We start from the raw sequence: 13182 nt of genomic DNA on the forward strand, positions 1-13182 counted from the left end.
CAACTGAAAAGCTATCCTGAAACATGGCTGCAGTTTACACACATTTTTATATAGGATTCCATCAACACTGCCTGCTTCTTCAGCCAAAATCCACAGCAGCATCACTTCAATACCTGCTCAGTCCTTTCCCAGGTTCTGTGCTGGCTGCTCTTACACCAGGACAGCTTCACAAACAAAGTGACAGTCCCAGCACAGCCAGGCGGGATCCCCACAACCCTCCTGCTTGCTCTGGCAATATTAACTCTTCACCCTTCAACACAGCTGCAACAACACAACCTGGAGCCATAAGAAACAGGAAACGGAGTGTTAAAGGGGACTGCTGAGGCAATAAATTATTGAAATAGTATTTTCACCCCCCGAGACTTGAATTCAATTCCTGTTTCAGTCGAGTGAGGAACTGGTTTTATTCCAAGCTTCACTCTGCATCATTTTTTTGTTCGTTATGGCTGCAGTACAAGTATTTTAACAGCTTACAGCTCTGCTATAGCCCAGGGACATAAGCCCTGATTTCCAGAAAGGGAAGGCCCACATCTGACAATGCAGGCCTTACAGAAGCTTTGGAATTCTTTAGCTCTATCTTTTGGAGCACTTCAGGAAACAACGTCCTTTTCTTTAAAGGATACCCACAAGCATCCCTGAAATGGATGTTCTCAATACAGAATCCGCACTGCTCTTCTGGCAGCTTAATTGCTGTGCCCAGGGCTCTAAGAAAAGCCACACCAGTCATAAGACTTGCAGGAAAGCGGCAGAAGTTGGCAAGTTTGCTTCCAGTCAGCAAAACAGTTTGAGAAGCTTGCATAACGCCCGCATCCAACGTGTGTTAGGCTGAGCTGCAGGAAGCGGCTGAGCAGGGTCCAAAACACCATCTCACCTCTGTTTGGTCCCAGTCGGGTCTGCCAGAGCTCCGAGAACATCCAACACTCAGAGCTCAGGGATGTCAGGCTCAGGGATCGTCCGTCTCGTGCTGAGCCAGTTACTGGTCAAGATGTTTTAATGCACTCTTAACACCTCTTCCTCCTCATAAACAATGAGGCACTCTGTCCTCTCTCCACAGTCACCCCAGTATTTGGAAGAGCTGGTTCTGAGTAAGATCATTTTCAGAATCATAGAATCATTAAGGTTCAAAGACCACAAAGGTCGTCCAACCCAACCATCAACCCACGCCTGTCACTGCTCTGGGCCATGTCCCTCCATGTGATGTCAGCCCTCTTCTTGAACACCCCCAGGTGACTCCACCACCTCCCTGGGCAGCCTGTTCCACTGCACCACCATTCTTGCTGAGATGTTCCCTCACGCCCAGCCCAAACCTCCTGGTCCAACGTGAGGCCATCACCTCTCATCCTATCACTATTACGTAGGAGCAAGGATTGACCCCCACCTCACCACAACCTCCCTTCAGGGACTGTAGGGAGCAATGAGGTCTGCCCAACCAAACCCCATCAAGTCACCCAACAATAAGCATAATATATGCTTTATAAGGATCGTAAGTATAAAGAGAAACAGAATTTTGGAGCTTTTCAGAACGAGCCTGACCTGCTCTAGACCTGACCAGAGCACCCAAGTGTTTAAGGTCACCAGGCCCAAAGCTCTGGGCCACGATGGACTCTGCTGACCCCCAGAGACTGCTGGCTTTGGTGCAGGGCAGCTGACAGGACAGCTGGCAAGGGAGGTGAGCTCCATGCTGCAACACGCATGGAAATGCAGCTCAAGAAGTCCACAGCACTCTGGACCAAAGCACCTCAAAGTCTACACTCAAGTGTAGTGCTGCCACCCTGTCTAGTGCCCTGACTCCTCACACCCAGCAAGCATGGGTGTGAGGAGTCATCTTCTGCAGAGCAGCCCTCAGCCTCCAAAGACACTCAGTACACAAACAGCACATGAGGCTGCACCACCTGCAAAGGCTCCACACACCGCTGCTGTGGAGAAGGCACAGCTCATCATCGTGCACTGCTCCATCACCATCGCAGAGCTTCCATTTACCGCTAAGAAGAACAGCTTGCTTCTTGTTGTTAACCTTCTCTGGCGTCACTTCTGGTGTCCATTAACGATAAGTGCACGTGATGTGACCGAGACCAACAGCCTCTAAGGAAGGTACCCACGATCAGCACCCAGAGCCCAGCACCGCAGCACAGCTCCGACCTCAGGCCAGCCAGGCCCATCTGTCATCACATCTGAAATCAGAAATAATTCGGCTCAAAGCAATGAGAAATTGTGGGCTGTTTCCTTACGATGCATGATTTTCTCCTTTTTGGCAGATTCCATTTTAGCTTTCCTCCCAGCCAGCAGCACTCTGACTCATACGGTTACGGATCTGTGAGTCCGAGGAGGAAAGTATTACACCCAAAATTGTTTCTCTTTTTTCTTAGTGACACATTAATAGGGTTTGCTGTGCATATTGCCAGTAGGCTTCTTGTCACAGATGCCACCTCAAAAACAACTTTACATTGGGCAGTGCAGGCCAAGCTCCACATGCTTTGGGGCGGCCGCCCACCACCCCTTCTTGTCAATGCTCTGTTTTTGCCACTCAAGTGCATGGTCTGGAAGAAAAACTGGAGGATTGGTTCACATGGGTGGAGCCCCCATGGGTTTGCTCCTAATAAATCTGCTCAGTGCATCATAGCAAGTTTCACCCCTCTAGCCAGAGCACAGCAAGAGCTACGTTTCCTTGATTGAACTCTGCTATGTTGTCTACTTCTTCAGTTTCTCTACAAGAATGGTTCATCTTAAAGATGCTAAGAAGTCTTCCACTCCAGCATTTTTACTCACCCTTGGATAGGCAGGCTGGGACTCGAAGCACAAAGAAGCAATGCTGAGTAATTCACACGGCCAGGAAGGGGACCAACTTCCTGCCTTACAATAACATTTCAGAAGGTGCCTCAGATACAGCCCTGCAGACAGACTCCCACACCTCCTATTTAACAACAGTGGAGCTCTGTCTTCTCAGAGGCGCTGGAGAAGGTGGGTTCAAGGCCTTCACTTGGCATCCCCAGCGAGGTATTGATCCGTGGCTACCAAAAACAATCAGCAGCCTTTAAAAACAAAGTTCATCTTCAACGTGCTTTTGTTTGTTTACAACTGAAAGGCTGTGATAATGTAAGCACAGGGAGTTCTGAAAAACAGTAAGAGCTTTAGGGCAGGGAAATGCTTTTAGGAGTTCCCCCACTGGTTTTGCAGACCCTTATCAGCTCCGTGCCACAGCACACTGTTTATAGAGCAAGCACGAAAGGCACCATTTACCCATCTCAAATCACCACAAGGACTAACTAATGCTCAAAAAGCTCCAAAGCTCCCAGCACGAGGATAACTGTGATAACCAGGGAAAGCCTACTCTAGTACAGAAGCTGCCCTCCCAGCCTGCCAGCTCCCAGGTGACAGATTCCTGCCACTTTCACACACCAGTAGGTCCCAGCAAACCCCACCTGGCATGACATGAGCACCACCTTCCTAATTAGGTACAGCTGGTTTCCTCTTTGCTGCGTGAACAGTCTGAAACGTGCCATAAGCTTCTCTTTTCCTACAAAATCTAAGGCCCATGGCAGTTACCATAAGTATGAGGTCACCACCGAAGAGATACGATGAACAGTCAGACACCAGATCTGCAGAGAGCATCTAGCTGCTGCAGGAAGCAGAGAAGATATTAGACCTGTATTCACTGAACCATGCCCTGCACAACTAACAGGAGCAGCCAGAGGACAAATACAGACCCTGTTGCACCTACAAACCATAAGATACTCTTTTTCCTTCTGACAGCCACCCATGTTATGTTCTGTTTTAACTTAATTATGCATCTCCTCCTGATGATCCTCCTCCAGGTGTGGGCTAGGAGCTACGTAGATTTCTCCCAAGCCAGAATAATTTATCTTGTTGTCTACTGTAACACATTATCCATTCTCTCACAGCACTCCATGCTTTTTTCTTCCTTCTAATTAATGCTGCATGAAAAGAGGTACTTTCTTCACAAAGGACTAAAGGCTGCTGCCATTTGAAGGTCCATTATTTGACCATGATGTGTCTCCCTGAACAGCAGAGTGCTACTCCTGGCTCCTGCACCGTGCTCTACAGCTCTGAATAAGTCACTTTCCAAGAAATGCCTATGGTTTTAACTTGCAAATAGGCAACAGCATTTGTCCAGCTCACAGATCATACAGTAATTACATGTGGCTTGCAATTAGTCTCTCTGCCAGCACTCTGGCAATGCTGCCTTTTCCCTGGTCTTTTATCCATGCTGCAGAACACCTTTCCAGTGCTGAAGTCTGTGCTATAGGAGAGACGGGGCCAGCTCAACACAACTGAGTTTTAGGTCCTCCAATTTCCTTCCAGGCAATTTACAACCATCAGCTAATTCAGCATACACTACCAGAGCCTGGCGGCTAGGTATTTGGTTATAAGGTATTTGGTTAGGGATATATAAGACTGCAAGAGAGAAGGATGCTTCTGAGGCGAACGCTCACGTCTGGGATCAAATAAATATCCATTCAGTTCCCACAGCGTTGGCACTGCTTGGCTCCCTTCATCAGAAACACGATGGCTTCACCTCCGTTCAAGTCCTTCCACCCACAGCTCCCAGTCTGCCTTCTCCACAGCCCCCTTAGGCCATCTGTTCTGCAGAAGTCAGAGGTGCCTTGCTCTCCCCACGAGCAGCAATGCAGCAGGAAGGCACCAACACCATAAGCACGGACTCAGTGACCCTCTGAGGTCTCTTCCAACGCGAATTATCCTCTGAGCCCATAACCACAGCAGCAGCAAATGCCTAGAGATGACCAGATTAACCTTCCTACCAGTTTTGAGGCCCAGGATAAACCAGTCTGCAAACAGACGTGTCACCTGGCTGGCTTCTGCTCAGCTTCTCTCGTCCCTTCAGTGATTTTAACACCATCAGCTGCTACAGCAGCCACCATGCTGAGTCCCCAGCAGCAAAAGCACACATAGCTGCCTTGTCGACATCTGGTAGTACAAATACAGGCTCTGCATTGTTGGATAATCCGTTAGCAGCAGAATAAGTGACACTGAAGGAGTAATTAGCAGCAACTAAGAAGCCTTCGCGTGCAGGAAGAAAAAAGGTATTTGTTTGGGAAGATACATAAAGTAAACACCAATTGCAGTCAGCATCACTCCTCTGTGCTTTGAGGCTTTCAGCATGTGTGGGATTCAGTGCTGCTGCAAGATGCCAGCAGCAGCCCTGGGCTGAAGTCCTGCACAGCCATAGCCTGGGGCTGGCGCTGGGACCACAGAGCTGTCCTGCTGCATGAACACAGCTTGATCACTGGGAATGAGTTTCACAGTGGTACGGAGGGGAAAGCCAGCCCTGCAGGACCTGCAGCCCCTCTACTGAAACATCTCTACCAAGCACATCATGCAGCCCAACTGCATCAGCAGCTGTTTGCACGCACATCTCCATGCACTCTGAGCAACTCATCAGCACTCTCATTCCACGGGCAGTGAGCAGCTGCTGCACCACCATCCCAGTGCCAGGCTGGAGATGTGACATATGCCACGGCCACACTAACAATGACATCTGCACACAGCAGGCCACGGTTTCTCCTCACACCCCTACCACAATAAGGAGCCACACTTATCCTACTCTTTCATAGCTTCTTATTGTGGTTTTCAACCCCTACAGTAACAACCCCAACAATAACACCATGTATTACAGCAGGGTCCCAATGCTGTTGTAGCAGGTTTGGGTTTTGCAGCATATACACCTATATTCTGTGTTAGATGTCCCACGTTACCAGTCTCTAATTCAACCAGCACTCAGTGGTGTCAAATGGAAAAGGACCTCCCCCTTGGACATGTTTTCCATTTCCAGCCCAATTACTTCTTTCATATGCTTTGCTATGGACAGCTTCACACAGCTCCTGCTCTGAGGACCCACCATTACTGCATTTCCTAAAAGCCACCACAGCACACAGCTGGAGGGACTGAGGGGACGCTGAGGTCGCAGGAATCACCCACAGAATGGAAAACAGGAGCACAGGTTCATTCATTTCATCTCCAGCAGACAGACTCCCCAGTTCCCATTGGTCCCAATGGAGATGACCGAGACCCCATTATGCTTTCTCAATCTCAAGCAGAAAAGGGCTGCACACCCCAACCATTCTCCCTCAACAAATCCTCCTCCGGTCCAGCAGCCATCCATTACACATTACAGCACTGCAGCACTGCCTGCACAGATCCTCTAAAAAGGATTTAAGAGGTCAGGCTGTCAGTACTTAGAAAGCATGAAAACAGCAGAGCCAACAGGTGAACCCGCTCTGCTTACGTGTTCCAGGGGACCCCTCCTCCCCTTCACTAAGCTGTGGGGCTGCAAGCCTTCCCCTCTGTGGGTAGGAATCTGTGTTTTTGTCTGGGTCGGTGGACAGAAAAGTGGATGCTGGCTGTGACCTGAGGCTCAGTGAAATGCATTCGTGCAATGTCCTTCCCCTGCACGGCTCCCAGGATCTCTGGGGAATACTGCGTAGACTGGTGGAAGCCTGCCAGAAAGGATCCCAAATGCTGGATGTGTTTCTGTGTTTTAAAGAAATCCTGCTCCAGCTGTGCTTTCTCCGAGCCAGATACAACCCTGTGCCTTCTGCCCAGGGTATGCAGCACTGCTCGAGGCAGAGAAACAGAATTTGGGGTGCTTGCAGGTAAACAGACAGCTCATACACACCGCAGACCTCTCCCACACGGCAGAAGAGCCTCTCAAGCCATTCTGTATTGTACATTTAAGCAGAAAGAGTGGGGGTGGGAGAACAGCATCCCATAGACATTGCCATAAATACAGGTTTCTGATAAAGAAAAGCCCACGCAAGCATCTGAGCAGGTATCGCAGCAGCTGCTGCTTTCAGACAAGGCAACAGCAAGCTGCTTACAGCATCACAAAATACCTTGATAGCTAAACCTGCGTATGGCTGAATGCAATTAATTAAGGAGGTCAGCACAGCTGAGAACAACCCCTCCCCAGGTGTTGTGTGTCTGTGCTGGAGCGGATCACCGCGCTGCCATTGACTCAAGTTGCAGATGATGAATGCGAAGGTCACATGAAGGGAAGGCAGCGGTGCATCGCCTGCCACAAAATGGTAGCAGCGGGGATGCGGGCACAGGGGAGGGGGAGCGCCGTCCTTCCCGCAGCTCCAGACGCGGCACCCATCACGGAGAGGGCTCAGCCTCACGCACAGCCGAAGGGGCACCGGACCGGGGAGGGAGGGGGGGGGTGGAATGGGGGATGTTTCGGGGCCGCTCTGCCCCGTTATGTAACGGGGGCTCCCACAGCCCCGAGCTGCGGCAATGCCGGGGGCTCCGCCGCGGATCCCTCCCCCTCCTCGCGCCGCAGCGCCCCGCACTGCGCGCACCCCGCGGCTCTGCCCGTGCACCGCGCTGAGCGGTGCGTGCGCTGCACCACCCGGGCGCCCAACGGCTCCGCCGCGTGCAGCCGGCAGCTCCGTGCCCGTGCACCGCGCTATGCACGCGTCGCGTCGCATCGCTCGCACACCCGGCGGCTTCGCCCGAGCACCGCCCGCCCGCACACCCCGCGGCTCTGCCGCACGCGCCGCGCTCTCCGCGCCCCGCACCGCCCGTACCCCCCGCAGCTCCGCTCCGCTCACGCCCCGCACCGCCCGGGACGCCCCGCAGCCCTCCCCGCCCCGTACCTCCCGACGAAATTCTCCAGCACAGAGCTCTTGCCGGCGCTCTGCCCCCCGACCACGGCGATCTGCGGCAGGTCGAGGTTAGCGTTCTGCCCGATGGCGGCGAAGGCGTCCTGCAGCCGGTTGACCAGCGGGATCAGATCCTCCATCCCGCGGTTCCCCATGGCGGCGGCGACGTGGCTCTTCTCTCCCGCTGACCGCCCGCTTCAGCTCTCACAGCGGCGGGTACCGACCCTCCCCGCCCGGCCGCAGGGCAGCAGCCCGCACCGCTCAGCCCCGCTCGACGCCGCCCGCTGCCGCCCGGGCTCGGCTCTTCTCCACACGAGCCGCCGCCGCAGGGGGGCGCCTTAAGGCTGTGGGAGCCGCGCTGCACGCTGGGAGTTGTAGTCCGCGTGAGGGCGCCGCCTGAGGGGCGCTGCGCGCCGCAGCCCCGCCGAGCTGAGCGGGGCGGCCACGGGTCGGGGTTGTGTGGTGCTGCGAGGCTCCGTCAGGTGCCTGCCCGTGGGCCTGTCGGGCTTCCATCCCTCCCGCAGCACGGCTTGTGCTGCACCGTGGGCGTTCTGTCAGGATTTGGGTAAGGTGTCCGTGTCGTTCAGTGTTACACCTGTAGGCTTTACGCCCACGCAGCCCACCCGCCCGTGGGAAGGTGTCACAGAGGGACCTGTGGTACCGCTGTGTACACGGACAGCCCAGCTGGCTCAGGTGGGGCCTACAGCAATGCTGCATTTGTGCTGCTTCATCCTCGCTGAAAGATGGATGAAAAACACATCGATTTCTGCTTACGGCTGCAAAAGAGGAGGTGTTGCTGCTGTTGCTATGCCTGTCGTACAGAAATGCAGATAAGGGCTTCATTTTAAGTACTTATGCTTTCATGTGATCGTAGACTTCTAGCAGATAAAACTGTCCTTAGCCTTTCCAGAGGGCTGCTTTTGTAGTGGAAGCAGGTGCTGAGAAATGGGGGGCTGCAGTGACTCAGGGGAGCAGGGGATGCTGCGTGCCACACCGCTCAGCCCCCCTTCCTGCTCACAGCCCTGGGCTGGGGGCGGCCGTGAAACCTGCAGCTGATTCCAAGCTGTGTTTCGTGTTGATGGGTTTTTTTATTTCAGTGCTTCTAGGTGAAGTTTCACAGATGTCCATCGAATGGAATCGGTGCAGAAATACTGGCCTGGGTGTACGGAGAGACCAGCAGATGTGAGGATGGATCCATTGGCTTCACTGGGGTGGGAAAGATGCTCAAGAAAAACGCTTGGGAACATCACCAGCATGAAGGAAAAGAGAGCAGATCTGCTCCATCTGTGTAGGTAACGTTACAGTAGGGCACACGTGGGTTGTTTTGAGGGCTGTTGATGCTATTTTTTCTTCCTAGCATGTATCGAGAAACAAGCTGTGGAAATTCAATAGATGCTGTAGACAAATGTCTTTGAGCATCTTCTCAGCCATCCTGAACACTGCTTTTCCAGCAAAAGTTGATAGCTGCCCTTTTTTAGGGGTCACCACAAAGACTGAAGAGCATCAGACATTGGAAGAGCCATGTCACCTTCCTCTATGAGTCAGAGCTGGTGCTTAGGGTACTTCATAGCACAGGGATCTTTGGGGCATTACATGAAGAACCATGAGAAGAACACGGCTTTATTCCTACAGGTTGGCATAACCTGAAGTTTAAGCACATGGCTCTAAGTTTACTGCAGAAAAGAAAGCTATTCTGTAATACAGTAGCTGTGCTAATAAGCCTTGATGACTAACTAGCTTCATCTGAAGCTTCTGTGGTCCTAGGCCCTCTATTTAAAATCAGCCCAAGGTTACAACTGCTTGAGAGAATTATGGAGTATTGACTTTGAGCTCAGTCACACCCCTGTGTGCCTATAGAATCACTTGATTCTCCTCCAACATAGATGTTGCCATCTTAGCTTAGTATTAGTTATATCTTGTTGTCAACCTGCTTAGAAATCACTGGTCCTACTGATAGCATTCAGCTTCTCCTAGCTTGACCTTACACCTGCACTGTCACTGCTGTTTGCTTTGATTGGGCCTCTGTTGAGCTGCCTCTGTCCTACTGGTCCTCTTTGGATGCAGTGGCATCAGGCACTGGTTGGTAAGGCTGCCTTGTTAGCTCTGTGATTCACCTATTGGCTCCTTCCTTGCTTTGGGAGAAGCCCTGTTCTTGCTGCTCACTGACATCGGTGCTTATTGCCTCATTAATGCTTACTGGGACTCCTTTCCTTGCACTCATCCCTATGAATGCACACCTGCTTCTAATGCTTCTCTTACACTAACTATATGTGATTGTGACAATTGCAGTTTTTGTTAAGAATAGAAACATCAAACAACATAGATTGTATTTTATTCCTTAGCGTTTTAAGCATGTATTTTGTTCTTAGTGAGACTGACAGTCCAGAAGTAATTGTTCAAAATGATACTACTTCATGGACAAGCTAAAACAAACACATCTGTTTTGTGAAAGAGCACTGATAGCATAATAGGTCAACAGCTGACATTCAAGACAGCAGGAACATGAGTTTGTGTTGCTGGTTAAGGAGAAAGGCTCGAGTATGACATATCTGCAGGTATTTTTTCATATATTCACTCTGTTTTATTTTTCTCTCTCTCTCCATGAACTGACACTTAAACCTTGGAAATACGTGATCCTATCATCCAGGGGTCATTTGTCCAGCTTATTGAGGTCTCCAAGGACAAAAGTACACTGGAATGATGGGAGGGAGCTGACAGAGGGTGTTCCTCAAGTAAAGAAGAAAAGTGGGAGGGAGGAAACGTGGTAAAAATCTGCAGTGACGTTGCTGAATTTTGCCCAGATCTCTCAGCAGATCAGCATTAGTGGAAGCCTTACAGAGGTTCGAACAAAACATTCTTGCTTCCTCAGCTTTGCAGTTGCACTCTGAGAGAAATGAGAATCCAGTATGTGCCTGCAGTGTTACTCCTACAAGAACTCATTAATATAATGGAGTCTGTTTAAGCATTTCAGCAGCAGTTGTAGTCATACAGCTCAGTCAGACCCAAACAGCACTGAAGATAGTGAGGCTTGATTTTCAACGAGCTCTAGATAACTTACACCTCCCATTGATGGAAATGAGAACTGCAGGCACTTAGAATCCCAGTCCTAAACCTTCCATTTTCTCTCCTGCAAGAGCCTTAGCTGTAAGGATGTTAGGAACACAGAGGCCTTTTGATTGTGTTACACCTCCTGCCTGTGACTGACACAGCAGCACATACAAGCTGTAGCAGAAAGACAGCTATGTGATCGTCCTTTAGGGGAAATACTGAAGAGCAGCAGCGTTTGTGAAATAAGACAGAATTTTTGCCCTTGCAAAAATAACATGTTGAGGCTTCTGAGAAAGAGGCAAAAACCTGGAATGCAGTTAGCTTATGGTTCTCCTGGACACCTGCAAACTGTTTCTTGGAAGTGCAGATGTTGCACAGTTTCCATTCTTTCCAGGTAGTTATGAATGTTGGGGGATAGAGGGAATTGTTTATAAATAGAGGAAAGAATGTAAGTTCTGCAGAGGAATGGGGATAGGGTTATTGCTCTATGCATCATATGCATATACTCTATCTATTGTATAGCCAATTTGTTTCTATTGCTATAGGCATTTTTATATCTTCATATACGTTTTAGAAGTATTTTATAGGTGCTTAAATGCTATTATAGTGGTGATGATACTGTGGTAGCATTGTTGATCTCTTGTATCTGTCTCTCAAAGAGAAGGTTTCTCTATTGTTCTTATTGGTTGGAAAAGCTATCTGAAAGTAAAACAGCTCAGAGGGCCGTGATCAGTGTCTTTCCTTGCAGGACATAATAGTGATTGTTTTTCTTCTGTTCTGAAACAGGAAATTTGCTGAACTGGTCTGAGAATCCCTCAAAAAGAGTACAGGACTGTGGGTAAGGTTTGTCTTCAATGCAGCTCCACAGAAGCCTGAATGTATATAAGGAAAGAAGCTGAATGTTATAGTCTGATAGGAAAGAGGCCTGGATATGATTGTGAGTTTAAACGAGCAGCAAAACTGAGCTCTCTCTGTGCTTTTCACATCTGGTGAGGCGACACAAAATAGTTCCTGCCTTTTGAGACTGAAAGAAGCAGATGAGCCATTTGGTCAAACACGGGTAAATGCAGTATCCATGTTTCTATGCTATAGGCCTGCCCTGCCAGTGGAGAAATACTGGGAATGGGTTTCTGAAGCCATAGAACAATGAGTGGTTACAAACATCCCGCTGATAATTTTGCTTTGAATTACTGTGTGCTACTTCTTTCATGTGTGTGAATGTAGTCCTCCTGCAGGTAAAACAGACGTGGAAAACAGAGTAACTCCACTAAGTGCTATCAGCCTTGGAGGGCAGGGCTGGCAAAACTTTGCACTGTTATTCATTATTTCGATGGATAGTCTCCAAAAGCAGGAGGGAGAAAAAGTACTTTATAGCTCCATATGCTTTTTTCTTCAAGGAGTTTGGTAGGTTTAGAGACACTGAAGTGAGAACGAGCTTATATCCTAGTGAAATGGGTGAGTAATAACACTGCGGGCTTCAGAGGAAATGGTAGGCAACAGATTTTTTTGGTACCTCTCATAGGCACAGGGAAGTTGAGATCACTGCTTTTGAAAATCCAAGTATACGCAGCTTCACCAAGGACTGCAAAGCAACTCTTTATCACAGTTAAAATTAAAACGTGCATCTGCACAGTCCAGGCATGTTCTGTAAACTAGAGATGTCTGATTATCTGCAGGCCTGATCTGGTCCCTGGAGCAAGTTCATATAGCCCAGCAAAAACTTGTCTGAATATACAATGCAATCCAGCTCCTAAATAAGAAGCATTCATATGGTCTGTCCCCTTACCTACCAAGAAATGTCACAACCCCACTTAATCGTACGGAAGCGTAATGCAGTTGTCGGGTCATCTCTTTATTGAAGAGTACTTTCTGGGTCATTTCCCTGTCTTGACCTTTTAATTCTTATAACCATTTGATTTTCTGCCACTGTCAGTGAGAGAACCTTTGTGTAACCACCCCTGGCCATGGGGTACCTCAGTTTCTATGACTTAAGGCACTCTAAGGGAAGCCTCTAGGCTACATCAGAACATACAACAGTAGAACACTAGACTCTGAGTTACTTACATACTCACTAACGTGACCCTTTGTAGACTTCTGCATGTTATATACCAAGAACGCTTAAACCCCTTAGATTTTAGAAATGAGAACAGAACACAACAAACAAAGCATACGCAACATAAACCAATTAACACCAAGCCACCCAGAGCTGTGGCCACTGCTACAACCCAACGTCTGTCCTTTATCTGTCTGGTTAATCCAGGGAGCAGTCCTGCATCTTTAGGAGCTCACCATCTTGCCACTGTAAAAGGTCAAAGTGCTCAATGCCGTGTGGTTACAAGAGCAAGAAGGATCAATCCTGCAAATTCATTTGAAAGAATCAAGGCGTTTTCTGTTCCGTGTATGTATCCCATGTGATGGTACTGGAGCTTTAAGCTTAACGGGAGAGCGTTTCCTCTGTGTGCAGGCAGCTGGGGCAGGATAAATGGGCAGGCATTGC

The 13182-nt window shown here is 49.5% G+C and overlaps 1 protein-coding gene across 21 annotated transcripts in view; it reads right to left on the reverse strand.

Annotated features, from left to right (window-relative positions):
• DNM1 (dynamin 1) overlaps positions 1-7920 on the reverse strand; it is a 60943-nt gene extending 53023 nt beyond the window's left edge. For all 21 annotated transcript variants that reach the window (XR_001464440.4, XR_003070996.3, XR_003070998.3 and 18 more), the window contains exon 1: positions 7632-7920. Coding sequence is in view for 11 of the 21 variants with exons in the window: in XM_004945831.5 (XP_004945888.1) it covers positions 7632-7792 (161 nt within the window). In the remaining 10 variants the exon portion in view is untranslated. The remainder of the gene's footprint in view (positions 1-7631) is intronic.
• Between the last annotated feature and the right edge of the window lie 5262 nt (positions 7921-13182).

This window comes from Gallus gallus, chromosome 17 (genome assembly GCF_016699485.2).
Source record: "Gallus gallus isolate bGalGal1 chromosome 17, bGalGal1.mat.broiler.GRCg7b, whole genome shotgun sequence".
Lineage (NCBI taxonomy): Eukaryota > Metazoa > Chordata > Aves > Galliformes > Phasianidae > Gallus > Gallus gallus.